Source organism: Ambystoma mexicanum, chromosome 11 (genome assembly GCF_040938575.1).
Source record: "Ambystoma mexicanum isolate Mex_15411 chromosome 11, UKY_AmexF1_1, whole genome shotgun sequence".
NCBI lineage: Eukaryota > Metazoa > Chordata > Amphibia > Caudata > Ambystomatidae > Ambystoma > Ambystoma mexicanum.
The window spans coordinates 841943781-841971400 of record NC_090934.1 but is presented as its reverse complement, the minus strand read 5'-3'; the positions used below and the strand labels follow the sequence as shown (position 1 = coordinate 841971400).

The 27620-nt window shown below is 46.3% G+C and overlaps 1 protein-coding gene across 10 annotated transcripts in view; it reads right to left on the bottom strand.

The window, feature by feature from the left end:
• Window positions 1-27620, bottom strand: part of VWCE (von Willebrand factor C and EGF domains) — a 520650-nt gene that overhangs the window by 96526 nt on the left and 396504 nt on the right. For all 10 annotated transcript variants that reach the window (XR_011279709.1, XR_011279708.1, XR_011279710.1 and 7 more), the window contains 3 exons: window positions 23936-24032; window positions 23033-23115; window positions 22632-22722 (listed from right to left, as the gene is read on the bottom strand). Coding sequence is in view for 6 of the 10 variants with exons in the window: in XM_069623796.1 (XP_069479897.1) it covers window positions 22632-22722; window positions 23033-23115; window positions 23936-24032 (271 nt within the window). In the remaining 4 variants the exon portion in view is untranslated. The remainder of the gene's footprint in view (window positions 1-22631; window positions 22723-23032; window positions 23116-23935; window positions 24033-27620) is intronic.

The window sequence follows — 27620 nt, the reverse complement described above, 5'->3', positions numbered from 1 at the left end:
AGCTCAGCATGAAAAAAGATTTTTTTTTTTTTTTTTTTTTTTTTTTTTTTAGATTGGAAGAAATGGGCAGGGGTGGCCCACATGGGCGGGCTGAAGCATGAAACTGTCTCAGGCAACAATGAAAAAGTGGCCCACAGTTGTAAATGGATATTCATTCCTTTAGTCACAGACTGGGCCTCATTACTACTATGGCGGACCATTAACAACGGTGCTGGTAAGCTACCGGCACCGTTGCTACCGTTCCGCCATAGTAAGAGTTGTGCTCGTGGGTGCTTGACAGCCCCCGCCAGGTCTGACCTCAGCTCGTCGGATGCACCAGCACCGTTATTAACGGTGCCGGTGCATCCGAGCTCCCCCTTCCCATTTGAGCTATATGGGGCTCAAATGGGAATGGGGATCTACCGGCACCTTCGAAAGGGCAATTATCATGTCCGCCTAACTCGGCATGACCTAGTAATTGCCCATTTGCGGGTGCCAGACCCGGATGCAACTCCAGTGGCAGCCGTGCCGGTTTTACCGGCACAGCTACCGCCAGAGTAGTTATGAAGCCCACTGTTTCAATAGTACCCAAAGGGGTGCTTTGTGTTAAAATGTAAGTAAATTGTGATATATTCAGCAACAATGGTCAACATTACTATCTGCATAGTGGCCCCTCACCCATTATGGAGGAGCTAAGGAGCCAGCCCAGTGAAACAGTGAGCACTCCCTCAGCTGCTTTATCCAGCTAATGGAGTGCTCCTGGGCTGGCTGAACTGCCAAAGGGAAACACTGTTTCCCTTTGACAGTTCAGTTTAGTTCCCCAGCCGCACATGCTCACTGAGCCATGCAAGTGCTGGGGCGTTTTGCTTCGCCAGCATTGCATAGCTCATTGGAAATGCTGGCTGGGGCACTGCATGTCTGTATGTCCGAGGGGGAGCTCCTGCGCCTCCTCGCACATACGGACAGAGCAGCTGGAGCAGCACCCACACACAGGCCAATGCAGAAGGTACGTTTATGTTCATTGTTTTTATTTAAACATGTGTATGGATGCGTTATGAGTGAGTGTATGGTGATGGATGCTCATGTGAATGATAGAGTGATTGCTGTATGAATGTGCAGCGCCTTGCATATACACATAATCATGTTCATTGTGTTAGGACCAGTGGGGCCCAAGGGACAGGGATGGTATCTTTTTACCGGACATCTATCATTCAAAACCCTCTGCCTTGTCCACAAGGCTTTCTGGGGCCTCGGTCCAAAATACCTTCAGCTATTCCTCCGCAAATACCTCCCCTCTCGAGCTCTTCACTCCTCTACCTCCAACTCCCTCAGGGTCAGTCGTTTATCAAAGAAACGAGCTGGGGGTAGATCTCCGTCTTCGGCTGGGGCCTCCCTCTGGAACAGCGCCCTGCCACTCTAAAACTTGAGGAGAACCATCTTTCTTCCTGCACTTATCAGACCTACCCTGTCTGCTGCCTTAAACGTAGCACTTGCAAATTGCTGGCTGCACTACCACTGTTTGTTGCCTTTATTATTTATTTATTGTTATTTATCTGTTTCTCCTCTGCTTCGCACTTTCCACTTCTCCCCCCTTCCATGCACTTTTCCCCTCACACTTGCGCGTTCTCAATGTCACTGGGCCTAGTAAGATCGCTGTTTTATTCTCCTCTGTTCCCCTCCCTTGCCTTGTCACGCTCTGAAACACTTGTGTACGAGCGCGATAGAAATAAAATATCAATGCCTGCCCCCTGGACTCCCAGCAACAATTGCAAACTGTTTGGCTATTTACCCATTTTTTGTTAAAAGTATGCTCTACAATGCAACATTTTAACCTATTATTTAAAAAAAAATTCACAGGGGGAAACCCCCCCGAACCTCCCCTTAATGCCCCTCCACTTAAAAAAGATTCACCAGCCGCCACTGGCCCTCAGACTGTGTTGGGAACGGGATGGGGGAACCGAGGGACTATGGTGGGAGCACAATGGGCGGGAACCATGGGATAGTGATGGGAGCAGAGTGGGGAGAGCCCTGGGTGTGTGATGGGGTGGGGAGAGACCAGCGACTGGGTAGGAGTGGGATGAGGGAGCCCAGCGACTTTGATGGGAGCAGGTGACGGCGCGCAATATATACTGTCCATTTGGCATTTCTGGGGGGTCCCGACCTGCCCAAATTTTGCTCAGGGGGGCCCTGGCCAAAAAAGTTTGAAGACCACTGGTGTAGGGTGATCTGGTGGAGGAGACAGGGAGTATCCTTTGTGAGAGGTATGCAGGTGCATTGAGGTGGATGCACTTGTGGGTCAGTGTTAGGGCTTTGAATAATATCCTTTCTTTTATTGGGAGCCAATGGGCTAGTTTTCTGGCCTCAGAGATGTGTTCCCTTTTTGCAATACCTTGGGCTGCCCGGAGCGCGTTGTTCTGTATTACTTGTAGTCTTTCTAGGTTTTTTTTAGAGGTTCCTAGAAAGAGTACGTTACAGTAATCTAGCCTAGAGCCGGTGATGGCTCTGGCTATGTTAGTGCAGTTCTCTTTGGAGAGAAATGGTCTGACTGCATTGATAAGTTTGGCATGATATGCCGCTGCAGAGGCGATGGCATTGATTTGTCTGTCCATGGATAGGCTAGAATCGAGATAGACTCCCAGGGTCTTGACAGATTCGGAGACTGGAATTTTAATGGAATCAATGGTGAAGTGACTGAATTGGGCATCTAGATTCTTTAGGGTGTCGGGAGAGCCTACCAGTAGGAGTTCCGTCTTGTCGGAGTTGAGGCATAGACCGTTGTCTGCCATCCAGGCTTGGATGGTATTGTAAAGGTTGTTGAGGGCTAGGGAGTCAGTGTTGTAATTGCCTGTGAGAGTGATGAGGATTTGTGTGTCGTCAGCGTAGTTGGTGTAGGAGATGCCCATGGCGCCGAGGATGAGGAAGAGGGGGCGTGTAAAAATGTTGTATAGCGTGGGGGAGAAGCAGGAGCCTTGTGGCACCCCACAGAGTATAGTGGCTGGTGATGCGGCGGCTAAGTCAGAGAATACTTGCATGGTTCTGTCTTGTACGAAGGAGGTGATCCATGCTGTAGCTTCTGGGGAGAATTTGGCCGTGGTGGTGAGGTGGTGGCATAGGACGCCATGATCCACGAGGTCGAAGGCCGCTGAGAGGTCGAGGAGTAGGAGGAGTGTAGGTTTGGCCAAGTCTCTCGCATCGTCCATCTGGTTTTTCAAGTCAAGTAGGGCGGTTTCTGTTCCGTGTCTGGGGCGGAAACCAGATTGGCAGAGACCAAGAAGATTGTTTTCTTCAAGGAAGTGTTGAACCTGCAGGTAGGCTGCTTTGTCCAATATTTTGAGGAGGAACGGGACAGTGGTGATGGGTCTGTAATTATTGGGGGAGGTGGGATCGAGCGTTGGCTTCTTTAGAAGAGGGCGGACCCAGGCTTCCTTGAGGGAGGCAGGGACTATCCCTGTGGTGAAAGAGGCATTTATAAAGGCTGTTAGGAAGGGGGCTAGCGGTTCTGCGCAGTCTTTGATAATGGAAGCTGGGCAAGCATCACCTTTGCAGTTAGAGGGTTTGATGTTCCTCATTATGTTGATGACGTCTTTTAGCTGAATGGGTTTGAAGGAGAAGGGTACGGGGGGATCAGGGGCGGGCAGTGGGTCTGGGATGTTCTTACTCGGTAGAGCTTGTTTAGTGGCTAGTATTTTGTTTTTGAGGAGGCTAATTTTGGATTGCATGGCCTTCTGTATTCCGTCACACCAGTCCTTGTCTTTGGTGGAATTCTGGGTGGCGGGAGTGGGTGTTTCGAGTTCTCTGAAAATGGCGAATATTTCTTTGGTACTGGATTGGGCTTCCAAGATTCTGGATTCAAAGGATTTGGCTTTGGCTTGGGTGATTGCCTTTTTGTATTTGGTGGAAAGGGCTTTGAAGATCATCTTATCTTTTTCGGAGTGGGACCTTTGCCACTGTGAGAGTGCGGCTTTTTTCTCGTTGCGGAGTGAGAGGAGGTCCGGCGTGAACCAAGAATTGGAGTGTGCAGTGGGTTTGGATTTTCGAGGTTTGAGTGGGGCAATGGTGTTGATGGCTGCTTTGATGGTCGTAGCATAGGTTGATGCGAGTGTTTCAGGGTCTGAAGCGAAAGGTGGTCTGAAGGCTGGGCCTTGGAGGAAGGGCAGTAATCTCTCCTTAGTGAGTTGGCGGGAGCTTCTGGCGAGGCAGGGAGGGAGTGGTTGGGGTGAAGGGGCAGCAGGGGAGGTAGTGGTGGGGATGCTGAAGGTGATAGTGTGGTGGTCCGACCATGGGGTGGGAGTGTTTCCAGTGATGGTGAGTGGACAGTTGTGTTGTGCTATCCAGTCCAGCGTTCTGCCTTGGGTGTGAGTTGGGCTGAATATGGTGTTCTTGTATCCTAGCGCCTTAAGGGCAGAGTCTAGGGATTTTGCTGCTACGTCCTTACTATCCCGGAGCCCTAGGTTGACATCCCCCAGGAGAATGGCTTTAGACTGCTTTTTGAGGTTGTCCGAGAGGAGGTGGATGAGAGAGGCTTGAAAGTCTCCTGCTGGGCCTGGTGGGCGGTATACGGTGTGCACAGTAATTGTGTAGTGGGGGGAGAGGGTTATTTTGACTTGGAGATAGTCGCTGTTGTTGTTTAGAGATTTCTCTACCTTTCTGACAGAGAGGTAGTCTTTGGCGATAATTGCTACACCTCCACCTTTGGAGAGGCGGTCTTGTCTAGTAATGGAATAGCCAAGAGGTAGGGTGAGTGAGAGCGCTGGGCCAGAGGCCTCATGTAGCCAAGTTTCTGAGATCATAAGGAGATCTAGGTCTTGGGAGGTTAGGAGGTCGTGGATGTCTAGGGCATGGGCATTGACGGATCTAGCGTTAATCATAGCGCATTTCAGGTGGGGTTCAGCAGTGGCTGTGGGGGAGCTAGTGATGAGAGGTGGTGGTATGGAGGGGCTAGGTGCATCGAGCATGTTGTGGGCAGTGCCCATCACAAGTCTTACAGGGAGCGATTCATTTTTATGGGTGGTGGACACAGGTGGCAAAGCATTTGGCACAATAGAATTCAAAATGGTGGTAGAAGATTTGCACAACACAGATTTTACACTGGGGGGCGCATTTTCATGGGTGGTGGACACAGGTGGCAAAGCATTTGGCACAATAGAATTCAAAATGGTGGTAGAAGATTTGCACAACACAGATTTTACACTGGGGGGCGCATTTTCATGGGTGGTGGACACAGGTGGCAAAGCATTTGGCACAATAGGGAATCGACTCATCTCCTGCCCAGGGGAGAAAGGCCACCACTGCAATCGGGCAAGCTCCTGCCTGAGGGAGATGTGCAGTGGCAGACAATGGTCAGAGAAGAAGCAGAGGAACAGTCTGCCCCCTGCATGCAGTCACAGCTTCGGGGAGGACAGTGGCTTGTGCTGATACAATATATTTGTAAGCTCCAGCCCAGGGGAGAGAAGCAACCCATGCTGCCAAATGTGCCGAAATTCTCCTGCCTGGGGGAGAAGAGTGGCCCATGCCACCACATTAGTTTAATCTCCTGCCTGGGGGAGAAGAGCGGCCCATGCCACCACATTAGTTTAATCTCCTGCCTGGGGGATATCAGCGGCCAATGTCGCTACAGGACTGTAAGATACTCCGGCATGGGCGGGGGGGCAGAGATGGCACAACCTGCACCGTTGCCTATCTTGTGCCCCATCACCACAAATCACTCCTGCCTGGAAGGGATGCCGCAGATGGCACGACCTGGACCGCTGCCACCCTGCAATCCATCACCACAAAGACACTCCCACCTGGAAGGAAGCCCACACATGATGCAAGCTAGACCACTGCCTATCCTGCACCCAAGCACCACTAATCACTGCCATGGCGTTGACACAACCGTGGCTCTCTGCTGTTAGAGTGGTTATGCCGTCAGACAGAAGGTGAACAATGAACAAGAGCCTGGCCTAAACAGGCTGCCACCAGCTCCTGCCTGGGGGAGGAGAATGGTGCGGCAACAGCCATTGCCGCTGTGGCTTCTTGGAAGCCACCACTGTGACTCTACCTATCCTTGCAGCCAAAGGGTCAGGAGCAGGTCATGCAGCGGGGAACGTCCCTGACATCATCAACGACACAAGAGCGGTGCAGCATGATCCGCCGCTGCAGTGGCGGTACCTCGGAGCCCACCTTAGTGACCTCGTGGCCGGGGGAGGAAACAAGGTTGCAATAGCTTTAGTCCGGCCGCGGTTCTGTGTGATAATCCGTGTCCAGCACCAATAAAGTGCTGAGCGGTCTCCCGCTCAGCAGTTACTGTGGAATCAGTGTCTGTGTCCTCTTTGCCCCGCTGCACGGTGCACATACCTTGAGCCCATTGGGCTGCCCCACCAGGAGGGGAATCCACACAATGGTAGGGGCCATAGACCCCGGGCCCCCATAACATATATGTTCCTCTATATTCGTCCTGCAAATATTGCCTTTACATTAGCTCTAAGGAAGTTCGTCCTGCACCAAATATGTTGACGGTCATGAATTGTTCACAGTTAGTATATCTCTACTCTGGACCGGAGCTGGCGTGTGGAGCCTAACTCCTGAGAGTCTTACAAAGTTTCAGATTTGAATCTTTAGAGAGTTCAAGAGTCTGCTTGTATTCGACAAGAAAATACATAATAGACACTAAAAACCCAATTCAAGGCAACTGTGCGAGCTCAAACTTGGAACTTATGCACATACTACGTCTGTACAAGAAATGTGTGGTACACAACTTGCGCACGGTTCACAAAAAGATCTGCTTGGACAAGTGTGTTTGCTCTTTCGTGTGCAGCGTGGACGCAAGTTTATGCACGTGCTTTTGCAAACATGCGACTGGTTGCTCAAAATGGGCAAGGCCAAAGGAGTGGTCTCCAAAAGGCAATGCTAATGAGAGCCCTCTGGAGCCCAGCCCACAGGGAGCACAGTGGTTCACAAAAAGGAGCAAATCATTCTTGTTTTACTTGCTCCCAAGGGGTCACTGTTTTGATCCAATGGGTAGTGGGTCAAATATGCAGAACCACTTATGTATTTTAATCTCTATTTCCTGGATTTTTAAATTAATTTTCCACTTCTAAAATAATATGTTGCATTGCCAGATTTTCACAATTGACTTTCTCATGATCAAGTTCATTGCCAGGGTCCTGTGCCTGCGAAATATTTCATTTTTTTGTAAATCACACTTCACGGCACAATGTGTGAGATGCGCAAACTGCACACTGTTTTGAGCTCTTTCTAAATCCCAAAGCGTGCACGATTTGAGGTTAGGAGCAGACTGAAAGTGCACCACAGTCCAATTTGCTCTTATTCCGGACTTTAAGTCGGGTATTAACTGCCTGTCTTTCTCTACTTACTGTGTTTCATCATCAGAAAAGCATTAGCAAAGGCAACAGATTGGGCTTTAGCATGGTTTAGGCATTTGCCAGGTACTGCGATTATGCTATCTGGTTATAAAATGGCAAGAGCTGGAAAATGGTGTGATCATCTGAGCATTTAATAGCTCTGCCTGGCAAAGGGCTATCTAATGCCTATACACAATCCAAAACTGTTGGCTTTTATAATACGCGTTGTAACAGGATTATAGTACAAGGGACAGCTATAGATCAAGTGGATGGATGTACACTCGGTCAAGACATTTTAATTACACTAGAAGCACATTTACAGTTGCAATTAAGCCATTCACTCTCATCACACTACTTAGAAATAAAACTACATGGCAAACTGTGATGTTACTTCTTGATAGAGCTAGCTCAACGAAATCCAAGTAGGGTGTGTTTTGGGCAGGGAGGAGAAAGTAGTGGGTGGAAATGACAATATGAATTGGCAGGGCGATGGGAAGTCAATGGGTCAGTAAATAGTCAAACAACACCCACAAGCTGCATGCCCCATCTCAAATGTCATCTCTCGCCTAGCTGTACCCCAATGCAATCGTTTTGGCTTGTAGGTGGCACTTAAGCACCGCCTAATGACCAAAGCTAAAAAGAAATGCAGGTCGTGCGTGTTGTTACTAGTAAAACTCTGTAGCCTAAAAAATATTTTCAAAATTTAGAAGGAAAAAAAACATTCTACAAAGGGCCTGCCACCTTAGTCGTCTAATCCTCTCAAATGCAAACCTAAGGATCGTAATAACATGGTCAAATCCCGTGTAAATTTGTGTAATTATACTGCCTTCGGAGCGAGCTGAGCAATACCAGGCCAAACGCGGATGTGAAAAAAACGCTAAAGCTGGGCTATGACAGGGCTTTCCAAGGAAGATGCCGGATTCCACAACTTCTGTTAACTCAATGCCAGCTATATTACTTTTAGTACTTTTTAAAAATGTTCTTAAAATAAATTAGGAATCCAACCGCTTGGTGGCAGCATAATACAGTAGATGTGCACCAATAAGCAACTTGTGCTACTAAAGTTTGCAATTGTCTTTTCACTGCTATTCAATACTCTAAAAAAGACTCGCTTTAAAGAGTTTCTCTTTTCACAAACCATTCCGTTATAACAAATGAGGTCCCAATTCTGATTTGCATGAACAAAAGAAAAAGTGTTGTTCTGTGGAGGAACAACACTTTTCCTAAAAGCACCATACTCTGTGACAAAGAATGTGGCATACTGACATAAAATCCTTGACTGTCTGATAAAGGCCCTGGTCACCATCTGGAATGCAGGACAGGAACTGCGAGGGGAGTCTCCTTGTAGAGCACTGCTTTTTCATTTGAAAAAAGCAGTTAAAAAAAGGCACCTGTGAGGTGTTGTTACATGTATTGTACAGGTATTTCCTGTCTCAGCTCGGCATTTCCCAGACAGCTGCACGACTTTCCTGATTTACTGAAAGCTCAAAGACACTTTTGTAAATCAGAAAAGTGTGAGACATTTGAGAAATGCTCCTGGTGATACTACTGCGCACACTGACCCTGCAACGATCGATATATGAGCTTTTGCAGCTGACCCCGCAACGATCGATATATGAGCTTTTGCAGCTGGGTATCATGACAGCTCCCCTGTAATCCTTTCACCCACCCACTTCAGAATGCTGGTGCTGGAAACTAGAGGGGACAGAATGTCAGCTTTCCATGCTATTTTTAAGCAGAGTGTAGAGGTGGAGACAAGTACCCCCAGCCAAAGCTCCTCCCCCATGTTGCCTACATGTTGGGAGCCAGAGTGTGAGACACACGCATTACCAGTAAGAAAACCTATACCAAAGAGAGTCCTGGAAGTAAGATTCCCATTGAGAAAGCCATACATGCATACACGACAATATGATGGCCATTTGAATGAAATCCCAGAGGAAGTGTGAAAACTGAGCAAAAAGGAATGTTAATGTTAAAGGACATTTGTACCGTGTACTATCACCACCAAAGGGGTCTCCTGGCGCTCTGGCGGCTCTGAAAGAGGAAGGGGGGGGGTTTGTGGGAAGGAGCTGGAAAAGTGCAAGGGAGCAGTGATGTGCTGTTGGCGGCCTCAGCCCGGTGGGTCCGTTGGCTGAGCCTGGGGTGTTTTGCGGCCGGTAGTCATCGTGTACTGTTGTGCGAGTGTATGTGTGTTTTATGTTTTGTTGTTGCCATGTAGTAAAGTTTGTGCGGTTTGTTGTGCTGTAGGTTTGTGGTTGTGTTTGGAGTTTGAGAGATGTATGAGGAGGAAATTGTTAATGCAGTTGGTTAGTTGGCATCTCTCTATCACGACTTGAGGCGGTGGGTTTCTGTAATCTCCCCAGATGGGTTTCGGTAGCACCCTTATGTCTCTGCCCTGATCTGGGTCCATCCAGCCTTCAAGGACCCTTTCACATCTAGCCCCCTCCTCCCCCAGCCTGCCTCACAGCCCTACCTATCTTCCCTTCCCACTCATACAGCCAGTGCACCTGCCAACGTCCACAGCTCATGTATTGTGGTGATTGCCAATATCCCGACAGTTCCAAAACACTGTGGTACCTGTTGGCAGACTGGTGACGTCATGAAAAGCAGAGCTGACGCACCCATAAGAGATGCAGAGACGAGAGAACATAAATATTCTATAAGCTCGAAAAAGGAGGTGTTAAAGATGAGCAACATTTCAGGCACGAGATGAAGATGCTCATGCTACAGATATAACGAAGAAGATATCAAGTCATTTTATAATTGTACAGATGCAGTAATGCAAGTAGACAAAGTATTCTTAACGGCTAGCTATGTAGTGAATAGATTGCAGTGACGCGTCAACGTATACATAGTAAATGTAAGGACAATGGATGATTCCACAACGCACTTTAGCAGAGCTGGATCCTGTGAGCAGAAAGACTTTTTCAGTGTGTTGCAGTTAGAAATCGGAAAACTTTACTATGGAGGTAAATCAAAGAAGGTCTTGGTTGGATCAACACCAAGAAGCCAAGGCCACTGTGGGCCTAGATGTGCATACAAACAATTACAGTACATGTGAAAAGAATAAACCTTCTGTCTTAAATGAGGGGCGAGAACATTGAAGACCTCAGAGGTTCATCAAATAATAGAATTTTAAATGCAGTAAGACTCGAAAACATGGTCTGCAGTCACGTGGTTAGATGAAAATAGACACTATGATGAGCTGTATCGAAACCAAGAAGACAGAGTATGCTATACTCCCTCGTATTCTCCAGAGCAAGGAACATTTCCAAGGCCGAGTTCAAATCGTTAATTGACTAGTAGACTGCAAGAGTGATGATGAATGCCAGGGGGAAATTGGTGGAAAGCTATGGTTATGACCAGCCCACCAGCACCTGTGTGCCAGCCTGTGTGCTGCTTGCGTAGGTGGAATATTAAGGAGGGGCACAAGGTTTCCCCCCAATTATAGAAGGACACGTAATAGAGAGCCCTATAGTTTGTGTAAGCAATGGGACGTCGTGTATTAGATGACGTTCGTAGAAACCTGCACTAGAGGAGGGCTTATTTGCCCCTCCTGATGTTAGACACCCACTCACCTTCCCTGACAAGTATAGAACATATACTTAGGTGTTCCCAGTAAGCCTATCACCATCCCAAGTAGGTTTTTGTAGATTTATGTCAATAATAAGTTTCTAGTATGTAACATGCTTTTTTATGTGTTGCATTGAGTGTGAAGATAGAGCGGATGCGTTGATGTTCGTAGTAACTCCCTGTTTTAGACAATTGATATTAAAACAGTCGCACTTTGCCAACTTCCTGAGTCAGTTTAGATTATTGATGCTTGAGAAATATTCTGCACCTCCATCTGTCTCTAAGTATTGGTGCCACGTCTTAAAGGGCTGGATCGGACACCCCAGTTCAAGAGCTCAGAATCAGGCCCTTAGTCCGAGTCTAAGCTTGTGATAAAATATAAAAGTGTAGTTCTATAGAGGAAAAACACTTTTACAATGTAAGCCATATTCTCTTACTTTGAGAAAGTGGTGGATTGAAAAGGACTTGCACAGGAAAAGTGATGCAGAAGGAGAAGGGAGGTCGATTTGATATGATAAGCCAGAGTGAGCTAGGGTATGGACAAGCCGCTTTCCTTCGGGTGAAAAAAGTGAGATTCCCACTTGCTATTAACTTCAAAAAAAGGGGAACATAGATAAAGAACTTGAGGCTTGTTCCATTGTCAAGACCTGCTGACTACCTGAACTGTAAAAGAGATGTGAAGTATCTATTTTGGTCCTGAAGAAAGTGGGAGAAAGTAATAACCGACTGAAACTGGTTGGCCACAGTTGTCGTGGGATGTACGAGTATTAATTGGGTGTCTGAGTATTAAAAGTGATAGATAACTCCCTCCCATGCTCACCTAGCCATTTTTTTTCCTAGATCTTGTAACCTTTTTTATTTAAGTAGTTTTGCTTGAATGGGAACATAATTGGTTATTCTTTGGGATAGGGTCAGCTTCTTCTCTGTCCACTCACCGTAGATAAGCAGTTTACCAGCACATTCTAGGGCTAACATTCATATATATGACAGTTAGTGTTTGATGGAAGGACATACTAATGAAAGTTTTGACTGATATGTTTTTGTGTGAGACGACTGGGGCATTGCATTCACTATGGCAGCCCCATTTGGTCCTTCTATGTGAACACAAGATTGAAAAGTAACCCACCACTTCACTTTTGAGGAATGTTTGTAATCCGCACCTTATGTCGTGCAAGAGAATTCTCTTCTTCCTGTGGCAATTTTGCCTGTTGGACAGAAGGAGTAAAATTCCGTCACCTCGAGAGGTGTCGTTTCATAGTAGATTAAAAGTGGTGTGCTGTGTTAGCATCATCACATAACATGGCACGTCACTGACTACAGAACAGAACATTGCAAAACTTACTTTAGTTGAACATTGTACTATTGTTCTGTGCACCCCATCATCTATATCGCAACCCTTTGTTTTTAAACAGCAAAACTTTTCTTATTTCTCAAAAATGTTAGAGAGCTTTTGAAGGCTCAGCGACTCTTTCACTAAATATGACAAATTATGCAGTTTGCATGTACGCTGCATCCCTTTTTCCTCCACGTTATGCCATCGGCAGCAGCACGGCTACTGCGCACCTCTTTTTTCCTCCCTAATTAGATGGTGGTGGAGGATTTTTCGGGGTGTATGTCACCTTACAAAGCCATATTTGGAATAGATCAGAATCAATCCCTGACTATCCTTTTTACTTTTAAGAATTTGGTGGTGCTATAAGGCAAAAACTATTACATTAGAGGACAGATAGTGAGAAATGGCATAAGAGGAGGGACACACAACTTGTAGGTGTTATTTGATTATTTTCACACCCACTGACTGCCCATTGCCATGTCTATCCCTATGGCCATTTCCACCCAGATCCCGCCCCTAACCACCCAAAACTCCTCCTCATGGGAACTCTTTGAGCTCCCTTTACTCAAGCTGTAGCATTAAACTTTGCAATTGAAGGACCTGCTAGTGTTTTTTCAAAGCAGTCTTCTGAGAGTTAATGGCTTAACTGGAGCTCTAAACCGGCTACTGGTGTGATTAAAAATGTCATAACCAGGTCTGGCTTCAGACACTCGATTTATAAGATTTGTGTGTTAGTCATTTGCCAAGCATTGCTATTAGATGCCCAGGTACTCACAACATTTTTCACCTGCTACCATAAATGGCCAGTTCATACCACTATGGCAGTGCTTGGCAAGTGCCTTTGCCATGCCTAAACAAAGGCTCAAACTGTTGGTGTTACCAATGTTTGTTTAACAATGCCTTCTTAATGTGGAATGGTTTCAATCGCCATGAGTGGTTTTCTTTTTTTGTTCTGGGGAAAAGGTTCTGTTCACATAGCATCTTTGTTGATATCTAGCAGGTGGTACAATGCTTGTTTGTTATCAGAACACTGGGGCCCATGATTTAAAATTAGAATAGCAGACCTTGTCAGTTGTCCAGTGTTAGCCACGATTGTATGCAGTACCCTCCGGGTGCACTACAACAACCCTGACCTCCTGGCAATAGCAACCCACAGGTTGGTAGTGTGGACGAGTAGCCAGGCTTATCTCAAGAGGGGTCAATGTGAGCTGTAGGGGAGTTACACAGAGATTCACAGCGACAGGTATTCAAGCAAACACAATTATTAATTTATTTACCAGTCAGTTAATGTAAGCCTTCCTCAGAAGGGAGCACTTTAAAACACCACACAAATATGCTTCAAAACTATACACCCTCTTAAGTTCAGAATCAGTAAATACCCATTTGGGATGGCAAACAGCAGAGACCGACACCCACAGGTGACTTCAATTGCTAGGGTGCTGTTGACATTAATGTATTACTGTTGGCATTCAGAATTAGTTAAGAACAAGTCAAAAGGGAAAGATTATTAGATCAAACAAGATACCACAAATATTTGCTACGCAGGCAAATACTTTCAGATCTCCCAATAAGAGTCATTCAGTTAAAACAGGCTAAGCCAAAGTCAATAGGCAAGAGTCTATATGGGCTGAAGCACTTCTTAGAAGGTAAGTAGAAAAGTCTTTGCACAGTGTTTCAGAAGTCTTTGAAGAAAAATATTAATCAATGTAGGCCCACACGCTGTTAGACTTGTGAGTAGGAGAAGATGCAAGCAACTCTAGAGCAAGAGGTAAGTTCTCTTAGACTTTGCACAGTACCTTTAAAATGAAGAAAAGATGCAGCAGATGACTCATGTTCCTGTGCAGCTCTGCAGGTCTCACTGTTCCTTGGCCTCAGTCACTGCACTGGGATGGTCAAAACTTGCAACCGGCAAACTTCACTTTCAGAGGCTGTTTGGTGTTTCAGCTCCTCACGTCTACCGCAAATAGCAACACTGCAGTACCTGGCTGTCGAGATGAACTTTCCTTGCCCCTGGGGTCCCGCACTCTGTTGAAGGGGCTCAGGCTCGGTCAGTCCTGCTTCCTGAGAGTCCGGAGGATCTTCCTGGAGCTTGTGGCCAACTTAAAAGGAACACACACAAACTGGTGTTACTCTCAGTGGCTCTACGGTTTCCAGCAGCCACTTTGTGGAATTTCAACAAGCTCCATGAAGGATGTCCAGATGGCTTACTTTGGAGTTGATTGGTCCCACCAACTCAAGGTGAGAAGTCGTCCTTGCAGGGGCTTCTCTGTCGATGCGAACTTGGCATTTCAGCACAGCATCAGGGCTTCACCGGGCAAACCAACGGTCCAGGAGTTGCAGCAGGCGTCCTCTTCAAGTTCTTCTTCGTTCCTTCGTCCAGTGGTTGACTCTGCCTTCCAAGCCAAAAGACTCACCTTTTATACAGTTTTCTCCCTTTCGTTCCAGCCTAGCTGTCAGTCACCCAGCAGGGTGGCTGTCCTTGCCGGGCAGTCAGCCAGCCAATCATCACAGAGTGCATTTGGGTCTTCTATGAGACTAAAGACAGGGAGTTTCGGGAACCTCCCTCACTTCCTGTCTACCCCAGACACCATGGAGCCAGAGGCAGGCTTCACTTGTGAATCCCGCCAAAGGAAAAATGAACAAAGGGACCAAACCTGGTTTGGCATGCAGAGTAAATCTCAAGAAGGACCTATCCAGAAAGAAATGGCAAAAAAAGAAGACCGGGCCATTTTGACAAAAATCGCACCCTTGGGTGCTTCACTGCAGCAGCGAACACAGCCCGCGGTAAATGCACACCACGGTAGTAACAACAAAACCACTGCCACCAGCCGTTCAGTGAGGAAAGGGTAGCATAAAGATGTTACATGAGAAGCTAGACAAAAGGGGATACTAGGTAACCCCTCCAGGACCCTATAGTAAGATAGTGTGCGCTAGGTCTAGAAAGTTACAAATGTAAGTAAAGTCAATTTCACTTTACTACTCTGGGAAACAGTAGTTATCCAAGAGAAGGTATTTAAACCTTGAGGAAATCTAAGAGACTTAACTGTGTCACTGCACGAAAGGTGCTGTGTGCCACAATGTAAAAGATGATGCCTATGGAGTTTGCCAGACTCCACAACCAAAAGAAACACAGAGTTAAAAAATCACATTAAAATACACGAGAGAGTGGGGAAAAGGGTCTCACTCCCTCCAGGTTAAAAAAATCAAGTCCTCAAAATCCAGCAAAGTTGCTGGGGTTCTCTAAGGTAGAGGGAATTGGCACATTTCTGAGAATTCTCCATAAAATCCCTCTTAAGAATGGTCTCTTAATATATCTGCAAGTAAACGTGATTAATGCTACGTAAAATAACATCGGCAGGCACACTTCTATTGACATGTTTTCTATACCGATCACCCTGACATACACAGGAAATACCTCTGAGAGAATATAAACATTTATGAACAGTGCTCCTAATACAGAAGGAAAACCATGGAACACACATTTGATTTTTCACTAAGGGACTCTGATGATTTGTAATAGGAGACAGATACAGTAGTTTACCACTGTGATCTACAGAAAACACTAGCAAGAGCAAAGTCAATGCAAGTGCCATTCTTGACAAAATGAATATGTGGAAGAACTTGAGCATTCCATGTTATTCCCATGAGCTGAGCCACTTATGTTGAAATATGTAAACGACATTTCATCAAAGATTTGACAACTACCAGGTGGCTGATCGAAAACCACTGAGAACCCTTACAGTGACAAAGCCTTACATCTCCCCCAGAGAATTGACACCTCCAGGAGCTAATCAGCCACACCATTTAGGATGGTGCCCAACTTGGTTTATTCCGGTGTGTCGCCATACAGGTTGCTCTAACTGAAGAGCGCAGCAGCAAATTGCATGCTTGCTTTGAGGGTTAGATCAATCAGATACACCCTGGCATAAGCCAGGAGTCAGAGGTTGAGAATTGGCTCCAAATCAAACTTTATTATGGATAGTCTTAGCCGTGTCTTCACCAAAACATCCCTCCCACTGATATGGTGTGCGATTTCGATTGCTGTCAATATGGTTTCCTTGGGAAAATATTTGAAAAAGTGGTTTCCTAGTTGGTAGACGTCATCAGTGGATGACTTTTGATGGGATCGGTTCAAACACTTATAAACAGGCCCTAATTGAAGCCCTCCTTAAACAGATTGGCCTCGATGTTGATTTTCTCACCACTATCGCCCAAACCCTACACACTTCCCCGTTGGGCAAAATGGAGCAGTAAGTTCCCAACGAGCTGAAAATATTCTTGGAAGAGGCTGACTTCTTCAGTCTTGCATTCTGCCCTCAGAGACAGTCACAAAACTAAGACTGCAGATAACTTGCCATTTGCCACGCACACAGGTTTTGCAGTCCGTGCCTTGCAGAGGCGTTTCTAGATCTGGAAAACATCCGGGACTTCCGTAATATTGGGACTGTTGGGACTGGGGGCTAGCCAGCCTTTTTGGTTGTAACCCTTGAGCCTTTATCCAGGGCTATAACCAAAAGACCTGGTGCTATAGCCCCCTGCGCACTCCCCCCCTAGCAACGCCTCTGGTGTCTTGTGTGTCTATTGGGTGCCATTAACACCATTGGTCAAGTGGGCTTCCGGCCGATATCCACGACATGGGAAGGATTTGCGGTACCCAGATAAGAGAGAAATACTGATGTTGGGTCTGAGCAATGAGGGATTGAGCTGCTGGTACATTATGATGTGCAACTTCTTCCTGTGAGCCCAGGACCACATCATGGTATCCTGTTTGACCACAACCTTCTGTGGTGACATTTTCATTTGCTTTTTCATCTGTACGTTAGGTGTGATCCTGTGCTATTGATTGTTCTTTCTAACCTTTCCCTTGCAGCTAGGACTTTTAAACATGTAGGTCATAAAGGCATTTAACATTACTGAGAAATCCGCTTTTAATCGATTTGGAAATGGTGGGGCATTATTCAATGAGCAAGCATGACATTAGTTGGCAGGCATCAGAACCTGCGTTTCAAAACCTAGGGCATGTTGCCCCTATACCCACCTTCAACGTTGAAAGTGTTGAGGAGCATCGGGATAGTGATGCTGACGCAGGGAATGCCTCTCCCCACCCCCACCAGGCAACTCTTATCTTCTCCTCATTGTCTCGGGAGGATAGCTCAGCGGCAACATGCTCGCCTTGGAAGCAAAGCGACATGGAGCAACACAGGTTCAATCCCCGGGTCTGCGTTTAGAAACCTCTGGGTATTAAGAGCGTTAAAAATAACCTATCACATCATGTCATATCATTCACCCACACTGGCTCCTTGCCCCATTGCCACCACCACAGACTTTCAGCTCCTTTCTGTTTTGATGCCCGCCGTTCCATGCGCCTCCCGGGACTACCATGTGGCCCTGAAGAAGAAGAGTCTAGGTGTTCCATTGCCCAATTATATTAGGCGCTGCAACCCAGGGTTATTTATATTTTTGTTCCATTTGTCAATTAGCGATCAACAAAAAGCATCCCAAACTGTAGGGCACAGTGCAATAAACACATCAACGTTCAAATTGAATGCTGTGGGAGAGTTGGCATGACCCACAATTCAAAGGGAAGCAATTAAAATAAGGTGACACTAACAGTTGGATTTAATAACATTTTTATGAAAACCCAAATACAAGATGCTGGGGCTGGGCAGAATGACTGAAATTCGCTGTAAGGAAAATTTGGCAAATTCTGGGCAAAATGCCCCTTCATCAATTTCATCCGGGAACTGAAATTGGACGTTTGTGATTTTTTCCTGCCAGAAATGTCTTGTTTCCCCAAATTTTGTTTTAAGGGGCTACAAAACATTTCAAAGCAACAAAATATGATCCCAGTTTAAGAAAGGCCTGAAGACTTTCTTTTTTTTTTAGTAAAGGCAAAGAATAAGGAGGTCTGGATTTTAGCAGCCTTTGAGTATGTGTTTTTTGTTTGTTAGTCTTGTCAGCGTTCTGGGTGTGTGGTGCTATACAAAAAACACATAGGGCCTCATTATAAGTATGTTGGTACAGTAACAACGGCGCCCATAGTGCTACCGGTGCCGTTGCTAGCGTGCCGCTATACTACGAGTTGTGCGCCACCCACGAGCACAACTCGTGCATGCACCGCCACCGTTATGAACGGTGCTGGTGCATCTGAGCTCCCCATTCCCATTCAGCCCTATGGGGCCGAATGGGGATGGGGAGTCCCTTATTACCGGCACCCACAAATGGGCAATTACAGGGTCCGTCAAACTCGGCATGACCCGGTAATTGCCCATTCGCGGGTGCTGGAGTTCTTCGCAAGTTTGGAGGTAGCCTGCCTGTATTACAGGCATGGCTAATATTTTCACACTGGAAATTCAATTCTTTGCCTGAAAATGTCATTTTTCATGCCCTTGAAACGTTTCAGGGCAAACAATTTTTTTTTTAAATGAACTTTTGGGGAAATAAATTGAATTTCTGAAAAAAATAAAATTCACACAAAATGGCAAGATCGGTAAGTCCGACCCACTGTCAAATGGTATTGTAGGTGAATTTCGCCAATTTCGTTTTGCCAATGGTATTTTCACCCAAGCCTAGTTAGGGGCAGAGGTCAGCGCCTGAGGCTGTGCGCAACCAACTTTGTAAGAAAACGTAACACATACTGATGATTACAGTTTCGCATTTTGATAGAGAGTACAACAGTGCAGAGAGCGGGCATGTTGGAGTGGTCCTAGCCCACACATGAGCAGTGCTATCAGCAGCTGAAGTCCAGCACTATTTTATGGGCGGAGCGACATGCGCGGGTGCATGCGTGACAGGCTCACAGTCCCACATGGCCAGTATGATTTTGGTCTAGCGTCACACCATGGTGCAGCTATCTGGTGGTTTTGGCGTTGGGCATATTGACGAGAGGAAAATTAAAAGGGATGTGTGAACTGTAGCTCACAGTGAAGAGGGTTATTGTGTGGCACACCTGTGACACATCGCTGTTGGCTGTGATTTGAAACGGTAAGGATAGGTACTGTAAACAGGGTGAGGGTTCGCAGGGATCCAGCAATACACGCAAGAAGTAGAGGGAAAGCTGTCCCACAGCAACGTCTTCCAAAGAAAGGCATTGGGCCTCATTACGAGTATGTCGGTCGCGGTAACAACGGTACTGTTAAGCTAACGGCACTGTTTTTACAGGACCAGCACACTCTGAGTTCTGCAGGCGGGTGCCGTCCGGGCAGAACAGCACCCGCCCGCATCGTTGACGGTAGCACCGGCACCATTACGAGTGGTGCCGTGCTACCGTCGTCTCCATTCCCATTGAGTCCTGTCCTATGGGACTCAATGGGAATGGGGAATTACTTTTTACGTCGCTTGGTCGCAGGGACCACCAGGGCTGTAATTCCCCAGTGATTCCGCATTGGCAGGCACCAGAAAAAAACATAACTCAGGCAGCAGCCTGCCGTTTTTACCAGCACGGCTACGGCCGGAGTCATAATGAGGCCCATAGAGATTGTGGCCAGTAAAGGTAATAAATAGCGTGTTTGAAACCTGCACATATCAATGCAGAGTACTGCTTATTTTCTATAATAAACTGAGGTGGACCACTTCAATGGTCTCCTTGTTTTCAATTGCAGAAATGTGAGCATAGCACCTGCGTATAGTGTGGGTGTTGTACGGGTGCCTGTGCTGTATTTCTTATTCATGTAAAAGACTAATTAATCCCAGCTGATTGTTTTTGGTACTTCTGAGACTGTGTGAGAGTAACATTACCTATTGAGCATGCCCAGTGAGAAGTTGCTTTGTAAGCTTTCTCAGAGTCATGATCCTGATCTCCTCTCAAGTGCTTCCGGGTCACTGGGCCTCATTACGACCCTGGCGGTAAGGGGTTTACGCCAGCGTTAGCTGCGCCGACCCCTTACCGCCAATTACGAGGTCCCTTAGCGCCATGGCGCTTTTAACACCTGCTTTTAGCAGGTGTTAAAATCCATGGCACTAAGGGACCATGGAGTTAATTACGCCACCGTAATTTACGGTGGCGTAATTAACGCCTTCCCCACTCCCATTATGCCCTATGGGGCAAAAATGGGAATGGGGAAGGGTAAATGGGGATTGGGGACTTACCGCCCCCGCCAACCTCGGAATGGGGCGGTAAGTCCGCCAACCACCATGGCGTAAACGTAGTTTACGCCATGGTGGTAAAGTCACGGCCCAGGCGGTAACTTACCGCCTGGGTCGTAATGAGGCCCACTGACTAGATTTCATTGCAGGAGGGATTTCATGAACTTGTTTAAATGTAGCTTATTTAGGAGCAGCCCATTATATTTAGTTATTTAGTTGGTTGGATGGCTGCACTACGATTAATCTAACCATGGTAGAACTGCAGGTTCTTGCATTTCGAATGTATTCAGATGTCTGCTTTAAAGGGGTTTTATGAAAGTACATTTAATAATGATTCTTTTTACTGCTAGTAAATGCAGTTGAGGGGATCTGTGCCCAGGCACTGTTAGGGAATTCCTTTCAGTCCCAGATAACAATCTTTGGCCCTCATTCTGAGTCTGGCGGTAACCCTGCCAGTGCTACCGGCGGGTTGCCGCCAGACTCAGAATTAATTACCGGCACCTGACTTCTGGGGGATTACAACCCTGGTGGCCAGGAAGTCAGGTGCCATCAATTTCGTTAATCCCCATTCCCATAGAGTCCTGTGGGACTCTATGGGAATGGGAACACGGGAGCACCGTCACCGTTAACAACGGTGCCGGTGCTCCTGTGACAAGTCTGCCTTCCATGGCCACAGCACCTGGCATGGTCAGACCTGTTGGGTACAGCGGCTCCGACAGGTAGACTTGTAGTTTGCGGGTCCAGAAAAAACAGTGCATGTAGGCTTACCAGCACCATTGTTTCCGGACAGGCAAACTTATAATGAGGCCCATTGTCTTCTAGTGGGAAGCTTTGCTGGAGGTTTTGGGAGACCTGTCAGCTTCTGTGTGCTCAAACCCAGACAGAGGCATCAATTACCATCATGAATTTAGCTCTAAGACAATGGCGGTCCCTGGTCTGCACCTCAAGGGGTTAGAAGCAGCCCACCTTTCACTTTCGTCTGTAAGTGGTCGTCAGTGGTCAGCATGCTACGCAGTCCCTAACAGGGAGGGCCAGGGACAAGATGCCATCTCAATCAGAGACAGTGGCGTATGGGACATGCCCAGGGTCCATCCTAAGTTTATGAAATCATTTCTGTAACACTGCTATGTCAGTTATGTGCTTGCCACTGCCACCTGTGTCCAAACTGAGAATGAAAGGTTCAGATCCTCCCATTGCTGACTCAGCCTGTTATCCTTCAGCACACAAATAATTAATATCATTACATTGGAAACAACAACCCATGTAGTGTGGAGGCTGGACACTCAGACCCAAACACTTTGCTCAGTCACACATATATACAGTTTAAGAAAGGTAAAACACAACCTAACATTCTCCTCTCTAGGAAACAGGAAATAAGTCTTGGAGGAAACAGAAATCAGAGGTCAACACACAGCTCCATCTTGCGCAGAGATGTCATTCAGTGTTAGGAGTCAAAACATCACACTATCTGGCACAAGGGTCCATAAGATAGTATGCTGCAGATTCAAACTGAGACCCACCAATGAATACATTCATGACACAAGGTGTCCTGTAATTCTTTCAAACGTAAAGGTTTCGAATGGCAAATTTTCGAATTTGTTTTGTCGAAATGCCATTCTTTCTAATGACAATTTCTTTGAAAAAAAATTCTAAAGTGCCATCAACATGGGTTAGGATTAGGTTTGGGGCTTGGGTTAGGGTTGGGGGGGGGGGGGTGGGAGGGTGGCGTGGGGACTGGGGGGGTGGGAGGGTGGTGTGGGGGATGGGGGACTGGGGGGCACCCCCCCAATATACACTAAAACCTTGAAACGTTACATGGATCTGTCCAGTGCTGAAATTACACCACTGGACAGCTCCATGTACCGTTTCAAAGTTTTTGTGTATATTGGCATTTTTTTAACTTTGAAACTTTACATGGAGCTGTCCAGTGCTGTAATTTCAGCACTGGACAGCTGCATCTAACGTTGCAAAGTTACAAAAAAAAAGCATTGAAATGCTACTTTTAACATGTAAAAGTGCATTTCAATTGAAACCAGTCCATGACTATTGTCGACGGATTGGTTTTGAAAGAAATGCACTTTGCATGTTAAATATAGGCTGTCACAGCTTTGTTTTCCAAAACTTTGTTTTCGAAACTTTTGTTTATAGGAACTTTTTTTTTCAAAATTATCACTATAAACCATTACACAAGTAAGACTGATTTCTGATTGGAATGACCAGTCTACATGGAATAGTATCAGGAACAGTTGTCCGTGCATTCTGGCGAGCACGTAGACTCCCCAATAGGTATGAGACACATAAAAAACAGTGCCACTTACCTCTGCATACAGGGCAGCACTCGCCCTCTGCATGGAACGGGTACGTACAGCTGATTGTGCAATCTATGGGAGAACATGCCACGGAGCCCAACTGCATGAAAAAAAGAGTAGTTCAGTTTCCTTCTGATGCCCAATGTACCCCTTCACCCCCCCACCCCACAAAGAATCTCACTGGACCCCCAAGAGGTCCATCATATTCACAAAGGGCAATCAATAGCAGCTGCATCCTCAGAGCCAATTTCCGCCATTAGGGAGACCCCTGACGCACCGCTCTCCCCTCTGTGACAAGTCTGACTGAGGCCAAGAAAGCAGACTATCTGGTCCCCAAGGAGAAGAATATCACTGCCAGCTACTGCATCTGTGTCACCACCAGACGCTGATTGGCAACCTTGCCTACCTACCAGGCAGATGCAAGTCAGGCACGGGTCCGAGGGCGATGGGAAGCTCTCATTGTTCTGGACAACTGTCCGACCATACGAACAGCCTGCGGAGCAGACAGGAAAGAGTCAGATGCGTGCAAGTTAACACACATTTCATCCATCACAGTTTTTCTGAGTGGGCCCGTAAGTTAGGAACTGAACCTAGATGTGGCCAAGCTACTATCTGAAGAACCTAAACCCATACCAAAGGTCTAGCACAGCTGCGCCTCACGTGCATTTTGAAATTCCCGGCTAAAAAAACTTTACATGACCCGGAAAATACATATAGATGCCATTTTCACTGATTATGTTGTCTAGTGTTGCCACATAACATTGGCAATATTCTGTGATTCACCACATGTGCCCTCTCTGGGCATTTTCATACCAATGACCAGCGCCAAGTAATAACTCTAAACACGGTATTTCAATATTGATGGAACAATCAAAAGTTAATGGGCACATGCCAGCACATACTCCACTTCTTGCACAATCGTGAGCTTTTGCTATTACAATCCGTGCCAGAGCGTGACTCTGAAGCCCAGGAGAGACTGCTGAATGCCCATAACCTTAATACTACGCCTGCCACCCAACCCTCCAGGTGATGCAGGACATGACTGAAAAGGATCTGGGTGATCACTGTGAAACAATTAGTGCAAATGCCCAAAATGGCAATTTTGTTTTCTGTTTTTTGTAGTGAGGAGACCCCCACAGACAGACCCTCCATGTCTAATTAAGAAACCTACCCTACTTACCACCTATTTGTGCGTAAAAAGGTTCATAAAACCGGGGGTGGAACTCATTTTCGGCCTTGCAGTAATGGCATTCGACATATTCGTCCTATGCCACCAATCAAACATTAGCTGGGTCTACCTGGAGCTGGATTACCTGCCGAGCAGTCTGGGCAGCATTGCCCGGGCACCAGAATCGGGTGGGGACACGTCTCCAAGCAGTCTGTTCTCTTACAGGCCACAGAACTGTCTGCCTGGAACCAAAACAAATCAGTGGCTTTAGGATAACTTTTAAACAAACCCAGCACCTCAACAGCCATGGCGTCCATGATTTCTGCGTAAAAACATTCCCTGGCCTCTGGGAGCCTTGCCCTTCCACCTATGTTTAATCAACTGAAATATAGTGTTTACATTCTCCGAAAGCACCATCTCCCATCATCTACTGTGGGACCTCAGATCGTTATCATTTACCTGAGTGGGACTGCATATTCCATCAATAATACAGCAGCCGCGGTCTGTAACGACCGAGTCCCCGGTGCCATTAGCAGCCAATCCTGCCGGCCCAAGTGGGCGTTATTGATATTAGCATCCCAGGGCAGATCCCTGATGTGCTAGTAGATTATTATTATTTTTTTTATAGCATTAGACCCGCAGTGTGTGCGCAGACCGCAGTTAGGCCGCTCATGGAATTGTAAGACAGGCTCCATTTCCATGACAGGCTCCAGGTGGAACTGGGAGAAACCGGAGGCTGCAGAGAAGGTAAGTGCATGCAACCGGTGGTAGGGTGGGGGATTTGGCCGCCAGAGCACGCAACACGGCCGTAAAACAGGCACTCAGGGAGGAAGGTGCCGGCCATGGGATGGAATGCGGGCTTGGATCATAAGATTCCGCTCCCACTCCGTGGCATCTGATTGGCTGGCATCTTCTCCCTGGGTGCTAATGTTCCTTATTTTAGGTGCACAATGTGGAATCTCCATTGAAGCATTAGGGCCTGCACTAAAGGGCTCTATTGCGTGATGTTAAGATGGATTTCCAAAATCAACCCAGGGGATTTTGGGAGGCCAACCTATCATGGTGAACAGGAATGACAATGAAGTCCAGCAAAAGACATTTAAGGTAGGTAGCAGAGCGGCAAGGCCTAGACTCAGGAGGGGTGTGAGAGTGTTCTAGGGCTACAATGAAACACACACAGACCACTCCAATAATTCCATTTAGACAGGTAAGTACAAACATATACAATGATTTATTAGGCCTTTAAAATACACACTAAGAAATGAAACCTTTAGGCAATTATTATCACACAAGTAAAACATACGTATATATATATATATATATATATATATATACATATATATATATATATATATATATATATATATATATATCCACAATTTGGGGTGAGAGCATAGCAAAAGCAAGGCTTTCAATAATTGTGGGTAGTAAAGTGAGAGAAGAGAGACAGATGATTCTTAAAAAAGCAGTAAAACACAGGTAAGTAGTACATTTAGCAAATCAGAGATAAAACCCTTGTGAGCAAACCTAGAATGTGTTTACTGTCTTAAAGTCACCAGTTCCACTAGATATACTGTTCAGGTAGGTTTACTATTGAATTCAGCAATTCCAGTGTTTGTGATTAAATGTCACAAAATATTAGAACAGTGCAGGTAAGTGTCTCTCTCAATCCCATCAACTTATCGAAGGCCCAGGGGAGGATCCTTGACAAGACCACCACCGATCTACATCAAAGAAGTGATAGGTACAGGACTACGCTCATGAAACCTTACGTAGGAGAGATGGGAAGAAACAGGCATGTAAACTTACCCTTTAATTCCGATTTTCACAGAGACAATTTCATGGATTCCAGAAACCTTTAGGACTATGTACTTCTGTGCCTGGTCCAGTTGAGGAAGGCCCAGGGTCTGCGTTTGCATAGGGTAATTTTGGCACACCGGATTTTGTTTTGGTTAGTTCTGGTACCTATATTATAGTTCCAGGAACTGTTCAGCTGATCACCCTTGCAATAAAAAGAAGAAGAGGACGGGATCTCAGAAGACTTGCACAGAGCGAAGAAGATGGTAGTCATTAGGGGTCACCACGTTCAGGCGGCAACATCCAATCTTTAGCTGGTGAAGAAAATACCAGGTCCTGCACAGCTTCTGCTGAAACTAGAAGGCTGAAAATGCAGGAGCAGGTGCCTTGTAGCACAAGGTGAAGATCCTCCAAGTTCCAAGGATGCACACAGAACAGTGACAACTTCAGTGAGTTGGCCCAGGAGAGAGCTGGTCAATCCACCAAATGGTTCAGGGACACTTCTGAAGTCTCAGCAGGCACGTATCTTCGAGCAGGAGTCAATGGTGCTTGTCCCCACTGGTTTAAGGGTTGAAGCACTGACGAGGGCCTTCTGGGGACCAGGACAGAAGCACAGAGCTTCACTGGGATGGCACTGGGGTTCATTCTGCTCAGCTGCAACGGTTGTCCTTTGATCTTCAGCAGGCAGCACTTCTTCGTAGGGGTCTTGGCTCTAATGATGATCTATCGAATAGCTGCAGGAGTCCTCTTTTTATCCAGGATTTGGACTAGAGTCGCCACCAGGTCCACCATTCGTAAGTATCTGCACCATTTAAATGGGTAGTGGCTATCCAATCACAGATAGCCTCTGGCCACACCTTCTGACCAGCAACTGAAACTCAAGGACATGGATATAGACTGGGTCCAGAAAGTCCAAGCCTCCACATCCGGCCACATACACAGACCGTCACATTTCTTGGGAAAGCAGAGGCTTTGCCTGGGAAATGGCTTTTGATATATGGCAATTCCAGACCTGAGATGGCAAGAAGAAGGCCAAAGGACAACATGGCAAAAATACAACATGGACAAAGGACAGGCGAAAATGTTGTGAAACAGCCATTTTAGAGTGTATGGTACATTATGCAGTAAAATGCCTAAAGTGTACAAGTACAAAGTCAAAAACACAGTATAAAAATATCCACTGCTATACAAGCCCATCCTGGACTAAGCATAAGGCTTTATTTACCTCCATAAATTCGGGTCTGCCGCCAAAACATCCCAAAAAGAAAGAGTGTCCCAAAGAAGTCGATGGGAGGTAAACAGCAAAAAGCAAATCTTTTCTAACATGTGGTAAGTAACTGCCACACATGTTAGTTGTTCTGAGCCAAAGGCAAGGCCCTTCAATGAGGGTTAAGGTCACCTACCACACAATAGAGTCCAATGGGAAAGGCTCTAATACTATTAAAGCTTGTGCGGGGATGGGAAAGGACAGCCTCACCTGGGCTTTCCTGTGACACAGGTTTGCCACGTCTCCTTGAGAAGTGTCCCGTGTGCACACATCACATAGGGAAGCTTGGAATGCAGCATTTGCAGGTGTTTCGAGACTCCCTTCCAAGCTTGCTGATGTGCTAGAGATGGAAACAGTGAGAAGACCAACGAGAAGCATATCATGCATGCATGCCTCAACTCTGATTAGAGCCTGCATTCTACACTTTCTGTTTCCCTAAAGAGAAGAAAGCATGTCCTAATCACAGTTATTTATTTAGTATTTATAATGTGCCTATACACAAGTGTTTCGTACAGATTAACCCCTGTAGCCTTTTTTTCATCATATTCTAAAAACGTACACAAGGAACTGTGTGCTACTCAGCGATCTGTTCCCCAATTGCCCCCCAGAGATCCATAAAAAACATTCACCTACGAACTCTCACACTTGTGATAGGCCCTAATTCCCTGGAGACTTTCTTCTTCCTAATTTCCATATTGTTCAAATGTAAGCCTGGAGACTCATTGTTTGGGAAACAGTATTAAAATATATCCCGTTTCCTGTGTAA